Source organism: Mustelus asterias, chromosome 5 (genome assembly GCF_964213995.1).
Source record: "Mustelus asterias chromosome 5, sMusAst1.hap1.1, whole genome shotgun sequence".
NCBI classification, from domain to species: domain Eukaryota; kingdom Metazoa; phylum Chordata; class Chondrichthyes; order Carcharhiniformes; family Triakidae; genus Mustelus; species Mustelus asterias.
The window spans coordinates 69,184,163-69,204,191 of NC_135805.1; the positions used below are offsets into that span (position 1 = coordinate 69,184,163).

Consider the following 20,029-nt stretch of genomic DNA (forward strand, 5'->3'; position numbering starts at 1 on the left):
ATCTGCTACTCCCCTGGCCTTGAATGACTTTTCTGGGCAACTTCAGTGTTGCTGAGACATCAAGGACTCTGCCACGTTTGCAGGGTGGCAGAAGGAGCTTTTGTCACCATGGCAATGGGCGAGGACTGTGCCATGGTGGAGGAGAGGCTGCCACGATCAGAGATACTTCCTCATCCTCTGCCACAAGGTCTGATTGGTCCTCCCTGCCTTCCTGTGAGGAAGGAGCCAGGTGTTAACTCCATGTCCAGGCTCCCAGTCACCCTATCGCCCTGGCTCTGGGCCTCTGATCCCAAAGCCAGGGCGGTGGTATGGAGGTCAGAGTGGATCACGTCCACAATACTTTTGCTTTGCCCCTCCAGGACAGTCACCAGTCTGTCCATGGAGGAAACTTGGCACTGAAGAGTGGGTGAGGCAGTGGTGTATTAGTATTGCATTGAGGTTCATGCCAACGTTCTGTAAGTGCATATTGGTAATGCTCTGAGGACGTGGGTTCGAATCCCAACATGGCAAATGGTGAATTTGGATTCAATAAAAATCTGGAATTTAAAGTCTATTGAAGATCATGAAACTATTGTTGATTGTCGCAAAAACCCATCTGGTTCACTGATGTCCTTTAGGGAAGGAAATCTGCCGTCCTTACCTGGTCTGGCCTACAGGTTTAAGGTGCTACAGGTTTAAGGTGCTGGGGGTAGGTACAGAGGAGATGTCAGGGGTAAGTTTTTCACTCAGAGGGTGGTGGGTGAGTGGAATCGGCTGACGTCGGTGGTGGTGGAGGCAAACTCGTTGGGGTCTTTTAAGAGACTTCTGGATGAGTACATGGGATTTAATGGGATTGAGGGCTATAGATAGGCCTAGAGGTAGGGATATGATCGGCGCAACTTGTGGGCCGAAGGGCCTGTTTGTGCTGTGGCTTTCTATGTTCTATGTTCTTTCTATGTACACGTGACTCCAGACCCACAGTAATATGGTTGACTCTTAAATGACCTCAAGGATGACCATACGACCATAAGACATAGGAGCAGAATTAGGCTACCCGGCCCATCGAGTCTGCTCCGCCATTCAATCATGGCTGATATTTTTCTCATCCCCATTCCCCTACCTTTTCCCCATAACTTCCGATTCCTTTATTAATCAAGAACCTATCTATCTCTGTCTTAAAAACACTCAATGACCTGGCCTCCACAGCCTTCTGCGGCAAAATATTCCACAGATTCACCACTCTCTGGCTGAAGAAATTCCTCCTTATCTTTGTTTTAAAGGATCATCCCTTTAGCCTGAGGTTGTGCCCTCTGGTTCTAGTTTTTCCTACTGGTGGAAACATCCTCTCCACATCCACTCTATCCAGGCCTCACCGTATCCTGTAAGTTTCAATAAGATCCCCCCTCATCCTTCTAAATTCCAACGAGTACAACCGTTTCTCATACAACAAGCTCTTCATTCCAGGGATCATTCTTGTGAACCTCCTCTGGACCTTTTCCAAGGCCAGCACATCCTTCCTTAGATATGGGGCCCAAAACTGCTCACAATATTCCAAATGGGAGCAATAAATGAAACAAACAGTGCACATAGTCTGGATGGAAACCGCCATACTCTGGGCCAGAGCATGCAACCCCTTGGAATATCCTCCATGCATGCCTCGCTGCTGCCTCACGGACAATTCCAGAGGCTCATCATCCAACTGGGAATCAGTCTCCGGATCACCCCCAATACTCCTCTGACAGCCTGAGGCCTACTCCACCCCACTCTCTGGCAGCTGCGCATGTGGATGTGAAGTGTCTTCACTGGTTTGTGCCTGCCCTTGTCCCGATGCCCTAATCCCTGCTGAGGTGCCAGTATCTGCGCTGGTGCTTGGTGCAGGGAGAGGATGGGATGCTGCATTCTCCAATGCTTCTTCTCCATCCTTGAAGGAATAGTCGGACTGACAGCTCTGTCAGGTTCCATAGAAGAGGTTACACTTGCGCAGTAGACACAGAGAAAAGGGTGTTAGTTGCTATTTGAAAACATCCGATTGGTGTGTAAGGCCACAATATTCAGCACCATTAGAAGCATACTTAATATATGACACAAAGCAACCATTCAATCACATTTGCAGCAATATCGTAAGGTCCCCACGAGGAAACTTCCTTGCCTTTGTGCTCAGAAATGACACATTTACCATTTGTGAAATCATGCCAAAAGTCATTTCCTCCCACTTGCCCTCTCTCCCTCCGTGTCCCAGTTTCAGGCCTTTGTAACCTCACCAGACTCACACCTTCCTCCAGCCAATCTCGTAGATTCTGTTGAGGTCTGCAGGAGAACCACCACCAGATTTGGAAGTCCACCTCCAGCCCTGCTTGTGGCACATTCCGGTGTTACAGTGTGATGACTGTCACCCTTAGTTCACTTGATGTCACCCCACCTTCAAGGTGAAAGAGGAATGCCTGATCAGCACAATGCTTGGAAGCCAGGATGCTGCGCACCTTCCTCATGTGCAAGGCTTTCCCCCCACCCCACCCCCAGAACCACAATGACATCCTCACAGAGGCATCAGGGCCCCAACCAGGGCCATTGCTGCATCAGGCTGCTTTGGACCTCAGACATCCACACAAAGCTGCAGCATTCCCTTTAGCTTCCTGGGACAAGAATACACATAGTGAGGATTTACTCACCCTTGCCAATGTCGAGAGGTCATTCAGCCCCTTCATGCGCTGCGTCCAGGAGTGAAGCACAATGCCCATGGTGCTGACCTTCATGGTCACCTCCTCCCAGGCTGAACTTTCACAGAGGGTAGTCTGTTGGAATTAGGACTTGCCTGATGGATACAGCCTGGAAGAGGGTGAGGAGGGATTCATCATCAAAATACAGGGCTGTTCCTGCTCTTCTTCCTTGCCTTTCCCCTCACTCACTTGTCTCAGCCATTTATGGAGACAAACATGCTGGAACTGAACAGCTCCTCTATGTTAAGATCTTGCAAGCGCTTCCATGATCAGATTGTACGCCATCTGTGCGCACTTGCAAGAAACAACTCAAACTCTGAACATTTCAGTACAATTTGCGTAAGAATCACACTCATGTCACGCAATGCCTGATTTATCTCCACCAAATAAATGCTGAATTTAGGTTGAAGACTCATACATTTGCTGGGCCACCTGACACTAACCTGTGACAGGTGGACTTTGAATTTTAACGGCCGTCACCTCCTTCCAGGTCAAGGACACTGGACATCCAGCCCTCCAGCTCTGATTGGGCAAGTGGGAGAAAGACATTAGGCCTTGCGATCTTAAACCCATCTTCAAGCTCACGATTGGCTAACTGCTGTTTTATACAGCATTGGAAAGTCACCTACTTTGAGATGCGCATCTGCCCCCCCCCCTTCTTCAGCCTATAGTCTCTCTCTTCCTATCCAACTCGATAACTAAGGCCTCCAGCACAGCATCCGTGAATCTGGAAATGCTCTCTCCGTGACATCTGTTTCGCTTCCAATTGTAGACAATCGCAAAATGGCAGTCAGCAGCAGCTTCTTTTCATTCAGCGCAGCTTCCCTTAAAAAAAGGACAAGTCTGCCTTTAGGAGCTCGAGGCGTACTGGTCTCACAAACACTTAGGCTTTTTGTTGATAATGGAGCCAGCAAGCAGCATGGATTGTACTTGACTGAATGCTGCAATCGGGCAAATGATGAGGCAGCAAGAAGTTTGTGTGATGCCAACCTGAATGAGACCAAATGTGGGTGACCATGGCCAAAAATAAATGCAGTCAAATTTTTAATCCAGAAAGTGTGATGTTGCATTTATTTTACCTCGATAGCAAAAAACTTTGTATCTGCGTGTGTCCATAGGTCTGTAAGGCATGTTCTCTGTCTCAAATTTCAAATCATCAACCAGTTCATAAATGGAAATGCAAACAGTGATTGCACTTTACTTGCAGTTACAAAAATTCACATTTTATTTAAAAAATGATCACATGAAATGTACTTTTCAATCTTATGTTGATTCTTCCACCCAGTGACATTAATACATTTGTAACATAAAACAAGACAGAAAATAAAGAGTGTAAGAAGCTTATGAACTACCATACAGTATTATCTCAAATCTTCTGTCCTTCTTATCTTGGTTCTCTTCAATGTCTCATGCCACATGAGGCATAAAGCGTGTATTTATTTCTGTTGCCATGGCTAGTTAATCTAGAACAGGTCACCAGCCTGTCACTAGAGGGGTGCCACTCCATGTCAAGATGGCTGACCAGGAAGCTCTCCCGTTCTTACCGTATTGGAAGGATTTGGAAGTTGATAATCAAGTTGTTTGACCACATTTTGAACCATATAAAGAACAAAGAACAAAGAAAATTACAGCAGAGGAACAGCCCTCCAAGCCTGCACCGACCATGCTGCCCGACTTAACTAAAACCCCCTACCCTTCCACGGACCATATCCCTGTATTCCCATCCTATTCATGTATTTGTCAAGACACCCCTTAAATGCCACTACCATATCTGCTTCCACTACCTCCCCCAGCAGCGAGTTCCAGGCACCCACCACCCTCTGGGTAAAAGATCTGCCTCGTACATCTTTAAACCTTGCACCTTAAACTTGTGCCCCCTAGTAATTGACTCTTCCACCCTGGGAAAAAGCTTCTGACTATCCACTCTGTCCATGCTTCTCATAATCTTGTCGACTTCTATCAGGTCGCCCCCCCCAACCTCCGTCGTTCCAGTGAGAACAAACCAAGTTTCTCCAACCTCTCTTCATAGCTAATACCCTCCATACCAGGTAACATCCTGGTAAATCTTTCCTGTACCCTCTCCAAAGCCTCCTCATCTTTCTGGTAGTGTGGCGACCAGAATTTAACACTATATTCCAAGTGCGGCCTAACTAAGGTTCTATAAAGCAGCGACATGACTTGCCAATTTTTAACCTCAATGCCCTGGCCGATGAAGGCAAGCATGCCGTATGCCTTCTTGACTACCTTCTCCACCTGCGTTGCCACTTTCAGTGACCTGTGTACCTGTACACTCAGATCCCTTTGCCTATCAATACTCTTAAGGGTTCTGCCATTTACTGTACATTTCCTATCTGTATTAGACCTTCCAAAATGTATTACCTCACATTTGTCTGGATTAAACTCCATCTGCCATCTCTCTGCCCAAGTCTCCAACTGATCTATATCCTGCTGTACCCTCTGATGGTCCTCATCGCTATCCGCAAATCCACCAACCTTTGTGTCATCCACAAACTTACTAATAAACCAGTTACATTTTCCTCCAAATCATTTATATATATTACAAACAGCAAAGGTCCCAGCACTGATCCCTGAGGAACGCCACTTGTCACAGCCCTCCATTCAGAAACGCACCCTCTGCTACCCTCTGTCTTCTTTGACCGAGTGAGAGTTTTAACAACACCAGGTTAAAGTCCAACAGGTTTTTTTGGTAGCAAATGCCATTAGTGTTCGGAGTGCTGCTCCTTCGTCAGATGGAGTGGAAATCTGCTCTCAAACAGGGTACAGAGACACAAAATCAAGTTACAGAATACTGATTAGAATTTGAATCTCTACAGCCAACCAGGTCTTAAAGATACAGACAGTGTGAGTGGAGGGAGCATTAAGCACAGGTTAAAGAGATGTGTTTTGTCTCCAGACAGGACAGTCAGTGAGACTCTGCAAGGCCAGGAGGCAAGCTGTGGGGGTTACTGATAGTGTGACATAAACCCAATATCCCGGTTTAGGCCGTCCTCATGTGTGCGGAACTTGGCTATCAGTTTCTGCTCAGCGACTCTGCGCTGTCGTGTGTCGCGAAGGCCGCCTTGGAGAACGCTTATCCGAAGATCAGAGGCTGAATGCCCGTGACCGCTGAAGTGCTCCCCAACAGGAAGAGAACAGTCTTGCCTGGTGATTGTCGAGCGGTGTTCATTCATCCGTTGTCATAGCGTCTGCATGGTTTCCCCAATGTACCATGCCTCGGGACATCCTTTCCTGCAGCGTATCAGCTAGACAACGTTGGCCGAGTTGCAAGAGTAGGTACCGTGTACCTGGTGGATGGTGTTCTCACGTGAGATGATGGCATCCATGTCGATGATCTGGCACGTCTTGCAGAGGTTGCTGTGGCATGGTTGTGTGGTGTCGTGGTCACTGTTCTCTTGAAGGCTGGGTAGTTTGCTGCGGACAATGGTCTGTTTGAGGTTGTGCGGTTGTTTGAAGGCAAGAAGTGGGGGTGTGGGGATGGCCTTGGCGAGATGTTCGTCTTCATCAATGACATGTTGAAGGCTCCGGAGGAGATGTCGTAGCTTTTCCGCTCCGGGGAAGTACTGGACGACGAAGGGTACTCTGTCCACTGTGTCCCGTGTTTGTCTTCTGAGGAGGTCGGTGCGGTTTTTCGTTGTGGCGCGTCGGAACTGTCGATCGATGAGTCGAGCGCCATATCCTGTTCTTATGAGGGCATCTTTCAGCGTCTGGCGGTGTCTTGTTGCAATCCTCCTCATCCGAGCAGATCCTGTGTATATGGAGGGCTTGTCCGTAGGGGATGGCTTCTTTAACGTGGAAGCTGGAGAAGTGGAGCATCGTGAGGTTATCCGTGGGCTTGCGGTACAGTGAGGTGCTGAGGTGACCGTCCTTAATGGAGATGCGTGTGTCCAAGAATGCAACCGATTCTGGAGAGTAGTCCATGGTGAGTCTGATGGTGGGATGGAACTTGTTGATGTCATCATATAGTTGTTTCAGTGATTGTTCACCATGAGTCCAAAGGAAGAAAATGTCATCGATGTATCTAATGTATAGCATCGGTTGAAGGTCCTGTGCGGTGAAGAAGTCTTGTTCGAACCTGTGCATGAAGATGTTGGCATATTGAGGTGCAAATTTGGTCCCCATGGCTGTTCCGTGTGTCTGGATGAAGAACTGGTTGTTGAAGGTGAAGACATTGTGGTCCAGGATAAAGCAGATGAGTTGTAAAATTGCATCTGGAAACTGGCAGTTGTTGGCGTTGAGTACTGAGGCCGTTGCAGCAATGCCATCATCGTGGGGGATGCTGGTGTAGAGTGCCGAGACATCCATTGTGACGAGGAGTGCTCCTGGTTCAACTGCTCCATGTGTGCTGAGTTTCTGTAGGAAGTCCGTAGTGTCGCGACAAAAGCTGGGGTTTCTTTGTACAATGGGTTTCAGGATGCCCTCGACATAGCCGGAGAGGTTCTCGCACAGGGTCCCATTGCCCGATACGATGGGACGGCCGGGTGTGTTTGCCTTGTGTATCTTCGGGAGGCAGTAGAGATCTCCAATGCGGGTAGTACGTGGGATGAGAGCACGGAGGGTGCTCTGAAGGTCCGGATCAAAGGTCTTGATCAGAGTGTTGAGTTGACGGGTGTGTTCTTTGACCGAGCCTGTTTTGTATCCACCTTGCCAGCTCACCTCTGATCCCATGCGACTTCACCTTCTGTACCAGTCTGCCATGAGGGACCTTGTCAAAGGCCTTACTGAAGTCCATGTAGAGAACATCCACTGCCCTACCCTCATCAATCATCTTCATCACTTCCTCAAAAAACTCGATCAAGTTAGTGAGACACGACCTCCCCTTCACAAAACCATGTTGCCTCTCACTAATATGTCCACTTATTTCCAAGTGGGAATAAATCCTGTCTCGAAGAATTCCCTCCAATAACCTCCCTACCACTGATGTAAGGCTCACCGGCCTGAATTATTCTTGCTATCCTTCTTAAACAAAGGAACAACATTGGCTATTCTCCACTCGGCCAGTGAGGATACAAAGATTTCTCTCAAGGCCCCAGCAATTTCCTCCCTTGCCTCTCTCAGTATTCTGGGATATATCCCATCAGGCCCTGGGGACTTGTCTACCTTAATGTTTCTCGAGAACCCCAATACCTCCTCCTTTTTGATCTCAACATGACTCAAACTATCTACACACCCTTTTTCAGACTCATCATTCACCAAGTCCTTCTCTTTGGTGAATACTGAAGCAAAGTACTCATTTAATACTTCGACCATTTCCTCTGGCTCCACGCATAGATTTCCTCCCTTGTCCTTGAGTGGCCATCAAGTCCTAGAGAGGGACTTGAACCCAGGGCTTCTGGCTCAGGGATAGGGATCCTACCCGTTGCACCACAAGACCTCCATCATTGCAAGTCTAAGTGAAAGGGAATCTTGCATGTTCCTTTAATAGATATCCAAGTCAAATAATAGCATGTGAACTTTGGTGATGGTAATGCATGTTAGTGGTTGAATATGTGGAGTAGTTTTATTTAATGGACACTGGAAAGACAGAGGCTGAGGGGTGACCTGATAAATGTCGACAAAATTATGAGATGTGTAGACAAGCTGGATAGTCAGAGGCTTTTTCCCAGTGTGGAAGTGTTGATTACAAGGGGGCACAGGTTCAAGGTGAGAGGGGGAAGTTTAAGGGAGACGTGCGGGGGATGTTTTTCACGCAGACAGTGGTGGGTGCCTGGAGCACGCTGCCAGAGGAGGCAGTCGAAGCAGGCACATGAGCAACATTTAAGAGGCTCTGGATGGGTACATGAATAGGGAGGGAATAGAGGGAAACAGGCTGCTTAAGAGCAGAAGGGTTTTTTTAAATTTAGTTAGGACATCATGATTGGCACGGGCTTGGAGGGCCGAAGGCCTGTTCCTGTGCTGTACTTTTCTTTGTTCTTTGTTTGTTCTTGACAGCTTTGAGATACCAATTCCACATTCCTTGTTCTGATGTTCATGCCAAAAGAACCCATATGTGGTGTGTTATGAATGCCCTTGAGTATCATTAACAAGATAAGATCATGATTGGGGTTTGGCAGTGCAGTGGATTATGTCAGATTGACACATCATCAAGGTGACATGATAAATAATGGAAACTAATTCTCAGTGACCATCTCTCTATAGCAGGTGTTTTGATAGATTTTACCGGTCAAATTGATAATATTAAACTTCAATGTGACAGCGAGTTTATCATTGACTGAAATAACATATGAACTACTTCAACTTCCCTAACTGCTGATAAAAAGCTGCTCTATTCAGTTATTTATGAGGTGATGGATGAAACCGCAATGTGGTGATACGGTATATAGAGCATTAATACTTGGTGCCACAGAGTGGCAGAGTGTGGGATTGTGTCCACAGTTGCCCACGAAGTACATTTTCAATATCAGCAATATTGTCAGGAGGAGTCACCAAAGCCCAACAAGGAATGGTGAGAAACACAGAAGGTAAGTCATTGCAAGCAGGTCTCAGCATATCCTAGTTAGCAGATCAAAAGCTGAACTGGCAGATATATGGGACCAGATTGCCTGTCTGCCTGCCAACCCCCTCGTGGAAGAAGCTTGTGAAGCTGAGGGAGATCTAAGAATGTAAAAGAAATCACAAAAGTGGGAGAACACAATCTGTTGATAAAATTTCTGCATATCGTGAGGTTTGTCTTTCTCAATACTCCCAGAAATTAGCATCCCCAATATATCCCTCGCCTAGTGTAAGAATATAAAGTTCACTGTGGTATGTACTGAACTGTGAGGGCCGCTGAAATTTGTCCAGTACTAGATTGCATTGGGTAATATGTGTCTACTTGGCTGCCATCTTGAAGAGGTGTTCAGTCCTTAAATATGTTGTGCTGGAGCCAGAATGTCTTTAAGGACCCCTCTGCAAATTTGGTCAGCAGCTGAGCAGAAAATGTGCAGGGCAGGCTCCACTCAGTTTTCCAGTTATCTCCTGTGGCCTAATCAGCAAACCTTAAAAAAAAGCCCAAAGAGAAATGGATCAGCCAAAAGACCGTCTCCAGCAACAGAATTGTAGGCTTTCTTATTCTTTTGTTTAACTTCATTCTGGTCCCTGCATTTGTCCTCTGTTGAGTTGCCTCAGGAAGCCTGACACATGCTTGTAGCTTGCTGCAGGGCAGCTGGGGTCAGATTTCAGACAAGCCTCAGGCCTCCAGTTTCTGCCCCGCACTGTGAGTACACCGATCTTTTCAGACGCAAAACCAGGCCAGAGTTAATTTCATCCTCCATCTGCCAAATAGAAAGACAGCCATGGGGACAGGTCCCCAGATTTTTTATACGCTGCTTGTTGATGCTGAAGATGAAAATTGACCTTCATAAGCTAATAAGGACATGCCGTGTGTCACATTATAAATCACTGTGCAAGCCCAAGATTTGAGCAGAGGTCCTAAGCAATGCTAAACACTGGAACTAAAATTGAAAATGTTATTGAAAGAGACATTTCATTTGAGTCTCATGTGGTTCTGTCCATAAAACCCAGTCCGTCTTTGTAGTTCAGGTGCTGATCAACTTGCTGTGCATTTTCAGCATTTTCTGTTTTTAATTACAGTCTGAAAACTTCCCAATAGCCCAATAACTGCAGGCCGAATCCCCCTCCTGGCGTAGTGTGGAGGCAGCTCCCCTTGGGCCACCAGTAGGATCTTCTAGTCCTGCCGGTGTCTGCGGTGTTTTGCGTAGCTTGCCCATCCCACTGCCGGGGAACTGCGAGGGGTCACCTTCACCGGGACTGGAAGATCTCGCCGACAGGACGAGTTGGAAAATCCCGCCGCACAAAATCATTTAAAGTTAGGAATGGATAAAAAAAACTCGGCAAAAATGAAGGATTGTTATGCAGAGAATTTCAGGCAGCCTGCGTCACACGCTCTGAGCTCAAGGTTAAAACAATTAGATAGAGGTACAGACTCCCGGGTTCGTCAATGTACATCAGGTGCAACTCTTAGGAAGGCACTCCCTTCTCAACCAAGGTCACATTTTCTCATTTAACAAAATATGCCATCCCAAATAAGATTAACATGTTAGAAATAGCATTATTTTGTGAGCTCACTCCTACTAGGAACTAAGACTGGGACTGCCCAACTCATTCCATGATGGAATCCTTGCAAGGAGCAGAAATATGAGACTTTCAGCTTGGCCTGAGTACAAGGTCATGTCCCAGAATTGAAAACCTATTCCCCGCACAGACTCCCAAATATGAACTTAATTGATGGAAATTTTCTTTAAAATAATGAGAGGGCCATCCACTCCTCTGTCTGAAAAAGCTGTCTCTCATTTAAAAATTAGCTCTTCTCACTTTGCAACATATATAATTCACCCTGTTTTACTGACGAGATTGAAATAATATTACCCACATAGACAATCTTGGTGTATTCTTTCATGGTTACCATTGTGTATTTAAGTTTCTAAGAAATTTAATTTTGTCAAAGTAAAAGTTGAAAAAATTATCTACTTTTTTTTCCCTATGAAGTTTTCAAATCCCACAATAGCAGTATTTTATACACATTTTTTACAAGTCTATGGTGGCACAGTGGTCAGCATTGCTGCCTCACAGCGCCAAGGATCCGGGTTCGATTCCTGGTTTGGGTCACTGTCTGTGTGGAGTCTGCACGTTCTCCCCGTGCCTGCGTGGGTTTCCTCCGGGTGCTGCGGTTTGCTCCCACAGTCTGAAAGACACGCTGGTTAGGTGTATTAGCCATGCTAAATTCTCCCTCAGTGTACCCCAACAGGCACCCGAGTGTGGTGACTAGGGGATTTTCACAGTAACTTCATTGCAGTGTTCATGTAAGCTGTAATAAATTTTTTAAAAGTGTAGTCATGCCAAATATGAATGCTGATGCAAGAATATTAATATTGATGTTGTTGTCAGTTTGTCATCTATTTCCATGAAAGCAAATGAGCAAATGACCTATTTTACTTCCATCTGTGCTTTCGCCTTCCTAGTTGCAAAACACTGTGTCAGTACTTCTGTTAAATAAGGGAAAGCTAACAGAGTATATCTGGAAACATTTGGGAAGCAACATGTTCCAAAAGTGACTCTGAATAATGAGACATGACATTAATTGTCTGAGCATGCAAAATATTATAGGAAAAATGTTCAAACTTTGAAAAATTAAACATCTTTTTTTGCTTGTTAAACCCTGAAACAGTCCCATCGGAACCCACAATATGCATTCAGGGCTTGAGATATGTTTCTGCTTTGTTTTACTGGTTATGCCCTTTGGATTATAATCATGCAAATTGGAACTGCTTACTAAGTAGTCTGACAACACTTGTTGAATGGGTCATTGGAACTGACAGCTTTGGTTGCCTTCAAAGAGCTTTGGAACTGCACCAGTTGTGTTTCCGTTTCTTTTTGGAAAATGTCCTCATATCTTTTTCTGCTCTTTTCTCCAGGACTGCTCTATGTTGGTTTCAGTGCCTGTATGTTCGGTCTGTACAGCTTCATGCCTGTAGTCATTAAACGAAGCAGTGCCACCGCTGTCAACCTCTCCCTATTAACGGCAGATATTTACAGTCTATTTTGTGGGTTATTCCTTTTCCAATACAAGGTACGTAAATCAGATTTAATATGGCGCGGCGCCGCATGATCTTTGGTGAGAGGTAGGGGGTTGTAACCTAGACTTTTACTGAAAAGTGTCATTGAACTGGGTGTCTGATAGCTTTGAGACTAAAGCAAAGGGGGTTTTTTTCCCTGCATTAAATTGAACACTGGTATTCTGTCAACTTAGTTTTATCAGACAATGCAGGAGATTCTACAATGTGAAACATTAGGCTTACTGTCTTGTCAACATCATGTAATAATGCAAATCTGTTTCTCATCATTCCTGTCAGGACAAGTGCTCTCATGCTCAGTAATTGACTCATTATATTTTTAAAATTTCTGAGACCCAACATATGATCTCTGCTTTGTGCTGAGTTAGCTGCTGATCTCAACCAAGGCAATGGTTAGGATAGTGCAATTAGCCTCGGCATTCACTGAGCGAGGAGAGCCACAATCACTTAATAGCTCCTACATCAAATTGCTCTCCTGTGACCCCTGCTGAAAAGCACCTCTGTGATCGTGACAGATGAGAAAGAATAATATACAACCATGTTGTCTTATGCTGTTAAATAGTCTGCTGACACTCGCTGCCTAGTCTCATACATTGACAAGACACTGTAGGAAGGGGAGGTGGTGGCATAGTGGACAGGGCTAGAAAAGCGTAGCTACAAAGAGGGATTGGATAGGTTGGGGTTATTTTCCTTGGAATGAAGAAGGCTGAGAAGTGACTTGATTGAGGTGTACAAGAGATTGAGTGGACAGGATAAAATTGTTTCCCTTAGTGAAGAACCAGGGGACATAGATTCAAGGTAAGTGGCAATAGGAGCCTACAGAAAGGAGATAAAGAAATCCAGTGGGAAAAGGGAAACTGCCAATCCAACACATCCTGCACACCAAGTGGTGGGATTTAGGTTTGTGCCTTGCAATTTTCCACTGAACTGAGAAGCCTGTAGGAGGGGAAAAGAAAATGCACTGAATAAGTGGCTTATGCTCAGTGGTATAAAATTCTGAAACATGAGCTGGAGGGTGTCTGATTTTTCTCTGTGCTTAATTCAATGAAATTATATTTTGGAAATTGTACATTTCAAATTTACATGATCCTGTTCCACAATTCATCCTGAATTCATTCGTGGATGGGTCATCAATAAACTGTACATGAAAACCGTGGTTTGGGTAACAATGGAGTCACTTGACTAGGGTGGGAAATCAGTTAGCTAGGAACCCTACTTCTGATTACAAATCTTTGACTCATGTTCGAAACCCCCATCTGTCAGTGACAGATCAGGATATGATTGGGCTCAACAGTGATGGATTCCACAGTTAAAAAGTCTGCCAACATTTCCTGTCTATATTTGCACATGGACACTCATCACTAGAGCAGGATATCAAAGAGGTTCCATGTGAATTATGCTACAACACAAGTGGGGAGAGCACAAGATGATGTGGGCTTAGAAATCTGATAATGTTGCATTCATTGTACAGATGTAAATAAAGTGCCTACGGTTGCAATATGCACTAATTCTGCACTAGAAGTGCACTGCCTGCCATTAGGCTCAAGGTCAGGCCTCTAGGCTCAACATCTGCAAAGTGTTGTTACTACAAGAGCCTCAGTAGTAATAGGAAAGAACAGCTAGTATCATTACTACTTCAAATGCTCTATAGCTGCGCTTTAATCCTGTGGTAGTTTCCTTGGATGTGGTGCAGCATTGATACACCCCTGGACTGCAGCATGTTCACTTTCTTCTACTGCATCATTTCTAATGTGTAAATCCCTCTCTGTGACTTGATAGTGCTGTATGATTGGTAATAGCTGGGTTTCTCATTCTGCATTCTCTTAGATAGTTCGACTTCTCCAACTCTTGCTTAACTTTAGTATTTTCTCTAAAGGGACTACACCATTTACTCACTCACCACAGAGCAACAGGGCGAGTGGGCCATGTGGTTTTGCCAGGCTAGTAGGATTCCCAATGCCTCCGTTGCCACTGACTGCATGCTTGAGGCCCTGTGGGCACCACATGTTCATAGAATCATAGAAACCCTACAGTGTAGAAGGAGGCCATTCGGCCCACCGGGCCTGCACCAACAACAATCCCACCCAGGCCCTATCCCCGTAATCCCACGTATTTACCCAGTTAATCCTCATGACACTAAGGGCCAATTTCTCATGGCCAATCAACCTAACCCGCACATCTTTGGACTGTGGGAGGAAACTGGAGCACCTCGGGGAAGCCCACACAGACACAGGGAGAACATGCAAACTCCACACAGACAGTGACCCGAGGCCAGAATTGAACCAGGGTCCCTGGCACTGTGAGGCAGCAGTACTAGCCACTGTGCCAACCCATTAACAGAAAGATGTTCCGTAAGCACTGGGGCTACAACTCCATGAAGATGCAATTGGTGTAGGGCCATGCTCAAAGATTCTGTTAGTAAATGCCTGTTATCTTGGTAGCAGCCATGCTGCCATCTATGACCCACCACAGGCAAACAGCTGCTGGTTGCTGGGTGACAAAGAATAAATGCTAGCTCTCCGCCTGGCTCCTGGTGCCCTTCCACTATCCGCCCATGAATCAGGAGGGCACCCTCGAATACTCGCGGGTCCATGTCTCCAAGTACTTGTTGGACTGGATCTTCACAATATTTCTATGATGAGGGTGCAGCCTTGCCAGCAGGCCTTCACTCGGGACCTCAGAAGGAGGAAGAGGATAGCTATGAGGAGGAAGGGAAAAAGCATCCACGAGAAACCATCCACTGGAGACAAGCTGTCCACAATCACATGCTCAGACCCCGGTTCCCTGGAAATCTCATCCCACCATACTGTTGCTCCACTGTTCCTCAAGTTTCAATCACTCTACTCCACACCATTACAGAGTCCTCTCAGTCAAAATATTGAAATAAAAGTCACCAAACATTCTGTAACAATTTTATCCAACAACTCTTTCAAAACCAGTTTCAGGCATCTCAGCTTGGGCAGCACTGTTCTAAGCTGACTGGCTAAAGACAACAGTGAGGGGACGGGAGGATTGGTGGTGTTGGAAGCCCAAACACAGTCATCCTAAGAGAGGACTGCAGTTTTTTGTGCCAATTGTGTGCTCCAATCCTGGGGTCGCACCTCAACAATCCTAGTAATCTGTTGGAGGATAGATATCTGGACTGGTGTGAGAGCCTGCTTCCCTCTTTGAGGACTGGTACCAAGGCTGGTGGCCATGAAGGGCCAGTATGGCAATACCAAATGGATCTCCCGATTCCACGCTGAGCTGCTACTGCATCACTGAGATGCTGTCTATCGCTTCCTGATCCAGAGAGATTTTAGCTTTAGCTCCCCATATACATCCTATTTTGTCTCCGAAGACCTTGGAATATTTATGCACTAGCTCCTGAAAACATCCATCCCTCAGGTTTAACATTTCTAGCCAGTTTAGCCATATCTGCTTTAACCAATCATATCCCATTAATCAAGGTCTGTGACCCTTGATTACCAAGACCAGCCCCTCTGCTGTCTGGTTCTGAAATGCCGCTGTTACTGTCGCTACACCAAAGACCCTATTTTACCAATTTGATTCTAAGTGCTGGCCGGATTTGAAACTGGGAGTGTTTCAGATCCGACTTTTAAACCCGTTCTCAGGCGCCCCCATACACACTCTGCCTGAAAAAATATCAGCAATTCCGAATCGTGCTGTAGAAGGCTGTGGGCAGGACTTAACGCATCCAAAACCCTGCAGCTCCGATCGGCACCTCCAACTGCGCATGCGCAGAAAACAAAATGATAGAATGTGGCTCCGCTGCCACATCGCTCCCTTGCCCCCACAGACATTGCCCCACCTCTGCAACATTACTGACCCCCTTATCCCCCTACCCCCCGCCACCCAGACCAGTAGTGGGCCCCTCTCCCCCCAACCCTGCCCACCAATCTCAGGCAAAGTGACAGCGGACCCCCCTTCCCCCTCCTTCCCCCATCCCTTCACTGATCTCAAACAGAGAGCAATTGGACCCAACGTCCCTCACCCCCTCCCCCTCACTGATCTCAAACAGAGAGCCGTCCGACGCTCGGCATTTACCTCCTCACTAGCTGGAGCGCCCGAATCATACTTTTGTAGAGCATGTCTGTTTCGCGCCGATTCTGGATGGGCGAATGCAGTGGTAAAGGGGGAATGTCAGGAAGGTTGGGTGTGCAGCCCATTAAGTCAATTTAAATGCATGCAAATGCATTTAAATGGCCGTTGCGCCCGTTTCGGTGAAAGGGGAATCAGCGCGGAGGCAGGCGCAGATTGCGCTACTCACCTCCCGCCCGAATTTTCCAATTTACCAATTACCGAAAACAGGCGCAACTTGATGGTAAAATCGGGCCCCTAAAGTCTGCAGTATATGTGGACAAAATGGCACCTGACTCACTTAGTCTGAATGGACACAGAGGGGAAATACTCCCAAATAGACAAGGAAATCTTGGCTGTTATCTATGTAGTCAAAAAGTTCCAAGAGTATATTTATGACTGACATTTTACTATAGTATTAAGCCATTGTTAGGTCTTTTCAGAGAAGATAAACTGGCGCCATCAATTACCTCCACAAGGGTGCAGAGATAGAGTCATAAAGGTTTACAGCATGGAAACAGGCCCTTCGGCCCAACTTGTCCATGCCGCCCTTTTTTTTAACCACTAAGCAAGTCCCAATTGCCCACATTTGGCCCATATCCCTCTATACCCACCTTACCTATGTAACTGTCTGAATGCTTTTTAAAATACAAAATTGTACCCGCCTCTGCTACTACCTCTGGCAGCTCATTGAAGACACTCACCACCCTCTGTGTGAAAAAATTGCCCCTCTGGACACTTTTGTATCTCTCTCCCCTCTCACCTTAAACATCTTTGGAAAAAGAAGTTGACTATGCCTCTCATTATTTTATACCCTTATGCCTCCTACGCTCCAGGGAAACGTCGCAGTCTATCCAGCCTCTCCTTATAACTCAAACCATCAAGTCCCAGTAGCATCCTCGTAAATCTTTTCTGCACTCTTTATAGTTTAATAATACCCTTTCTATAATAGGGTGACCAGAACTGTACACAGTATTCCAAGTGTGGCCTTACTAATGTCTTGTACAACTTCAACAAGATGTCCCAACTCCTGTATAAAATGTATTCAATGTTCTGACCAATGAAACCAAGCATGCTGAATGCCTTCTTCACCACTCTGTCCACTTACTTTCAATGAGCTGTGAATCTGTACCCCTTGATCTCTTTGTTCTACAACTCTCCCCAGTGCCCTACCATTAACTGAGTAAGTCCTGCCCTGGTTCGATCTACCAAAATGCACCACCTCGCATTTATCTAAATTAAACTCCATCTGCCAGTCATCAGCCCACTGCCTCAATTAATTAATCCTAGATAACCTTCTTCACTGTCCACTATGCCATCAATCTTGGTGTCATCTGCAAACTTACTAACCATGCCTCCTATATTGTCATCCAAATCATTAATATAAATGACAAATAACAGTGGACCCAGCATCAATCCCTGAGGCACACCACTGGTCACAAGCCTCCAGTTTGAAAAACAACCCTCTACAACCACCCACTGTCTTCTGTCGTTAAGTCAATTTTGTATCCATTTGGCTACCTTGCCTGTATCCTGTGAGATTTAACCTTATGCAACAACCTACCTTCCAACAACTTACCACCACTACAGATGTGAGGCTCACCAGTCTGTAGTTCCCAGGCTTTTCCCGACAGCCCTTCTTAAATAAAGGCACAATATTTGCCACCCACCAATCTTCAGGCACCTCACCCGTGACTATCGATGATTCAAATATCTCTGCTAGGGGACCCGCAATTTCCTCCCTAGCTTCCCACGGTTTTGTTAGCCGACAGTTATATATTTCAGCATCGCCAAGGAACGCAGATATCACATGCAGATGCACTTCGCTGGTTGCATTTGCCACAAATAGTAGTATCACCATTAGTTCCTCAAGACATTATTACTGGTTCTGTATTTGGTAGACACCTTGCAAGTCTCGGCGAAACGCAAAGTTGTGGACAGAAAGGAACCCTGTATTGGCAAAAGTAAAAAAGGCGATCATGCAAGGGTGGCAGTATGAGAAGTCAGAGTTGTTAAAACCCTACCAAAATAGAAGGTCGGAAATAACGTCAAGATGAGGTGTTACTGTGGGGTTGCAAAAGTTACAGTCCCACCGCAGGGAGACGACTCCTGTTACAAGAATTACATGACTCTCATCCAGGCCAAAGTGGAATGAAGGCCTTAGCCAGGGGTTATGTGTGGTGGCCAAGCATTGACAAGGAAATAGAAAGGATGGTTAGTCAGTGCCCGAGTTGCAAAGCTCAGCAGGCTTTACCACCATCAGCAAATTTGCATCCAGTTGAGTGGCTAGGCTGACCATGAGTGAGGCTACGTATAGATTTTGCTGGGCCATTTATGGGGCATATGTTTTTTATACTAGTAGATGCATATTTCAAGTGGTTAGATGTGCAGCCACAACCACCATTGACAAGTCAAGGAAGATGTTCGCTATCCATGGCATTCCAAAAATGGTGATGTTGGACAATGGCGCATCATTCACAGCAGAAAAACTCCAAAAATTTCTCAAGTCCAATGGCATTCGCCATGTGAGGTCAGAACCTTACCATCTGGTATCAAATGGGCTGGCAGAGCGTGCGATACAAACATTTGGGTTGTCAATAAAAAAACAGGTGAACAGACCTCTTCCTTTATAGATAGTCAGTTTGCTATTATCATATAACTCCACCCCAAACGTGACCACAGGGGTCACGCCAGCCAAGTTACTGATGGGATGTAAGTTACGAACAAGATTGGTGGGCACCAAGTATTCACCATCCTGATAATTTAGGCTGTTGAGTTGCTTCAGCTTGTTCTGCAATGGGAGCTGAGACACTGGCCATCAGATGCTGCGAGACAGGTGGCCATCACTTCCATGCTGGAAAGAATGGTTCCAAGTTCTGCATGAAGCCCTGTGGCAAGTTGGAGCTGAACTCTTCAATCTCCCTTGACAGTGAGGACAGACTGTCTGACAGGCTTGCCAATTCACCAGACATCTGATGTGCCTAATTATGAGTGTTATCCTGTATGCTGCTGCATCAACGTCTCCATCTGTGTCCTCTTCCCCACAACTGGCATGTGACCTCTTCCTCTGCTGAGCTGGCACAAGAACCTCAGTACCTGGTGATTCAGCAGTGCAGATTGAAACTCTGTCCTAACTTCCAAGGTATGTGCAGCACTGGTATCTTAGTTGACAGCAGCATGCATGAGATCAGGTGCTGGTGCTTCTTTATCAGACATCTTCAGTTGGTCCCACGCACCCATCCCACATTGGTTCTTTGCATTATGTGCAACTTTGTCCTGCAAGAGAGAGAGGGAAGAATGCCAGCGAGTCTATTGCAATGTTTGGGTTACGTGGCTGTCAAAGCTGAATAATGGGAAGATATGTGGAAGCAACAAGAGGTGGATGTGAGGCAGGCAGCACTGGCAAATGTCTGAGGGTGAGCGCAGTTTCTGAAGGTTGTGCATACATCCTGATTGTTGCTGGGTGAGTGATGAGAGTGTGGTGCATTGAACAGCATAAAAGGTAGGTCGCGGGATGGTTAGGAAATGTCCTTTGAAATTGCATTCAGTAAACTTGACCGCTTGAGTGAGGCCTTTGCACTTTTTCTGACACTGCAACGAAGCCCTTTGAACCAGATTCCTGGAATTGATCTCCACACGCACTTGCTTCCATTCCCTTCACAG

At 46.0% G+C, this 20,029-nt stretch overlaps 1 protein-coding gene across 1 annotated transcript in view; it reads left to right on the forward strand.

Moving 5' to 3' along the window:
- The window catches only part of slc35f1 (solute carrier family 35 member F1), a 343,915-nt gene that overhangs the window by 288,951 nt on the left and 34,935 nt on the right, over positions 1 to 20,029 (forward strand). Inside the window, exon 7 of the mRNA XM_078213703.1 lies at positions 12,128 to 12,282. Within this exon, the coding sequence (XP_078069829.1) occupies positions 12,128 to 12,282 (155 nt within the window). The remainder of the gene's footprint in view (positions 1 to 12,127; positions 12,283 to 20,029) is intronic.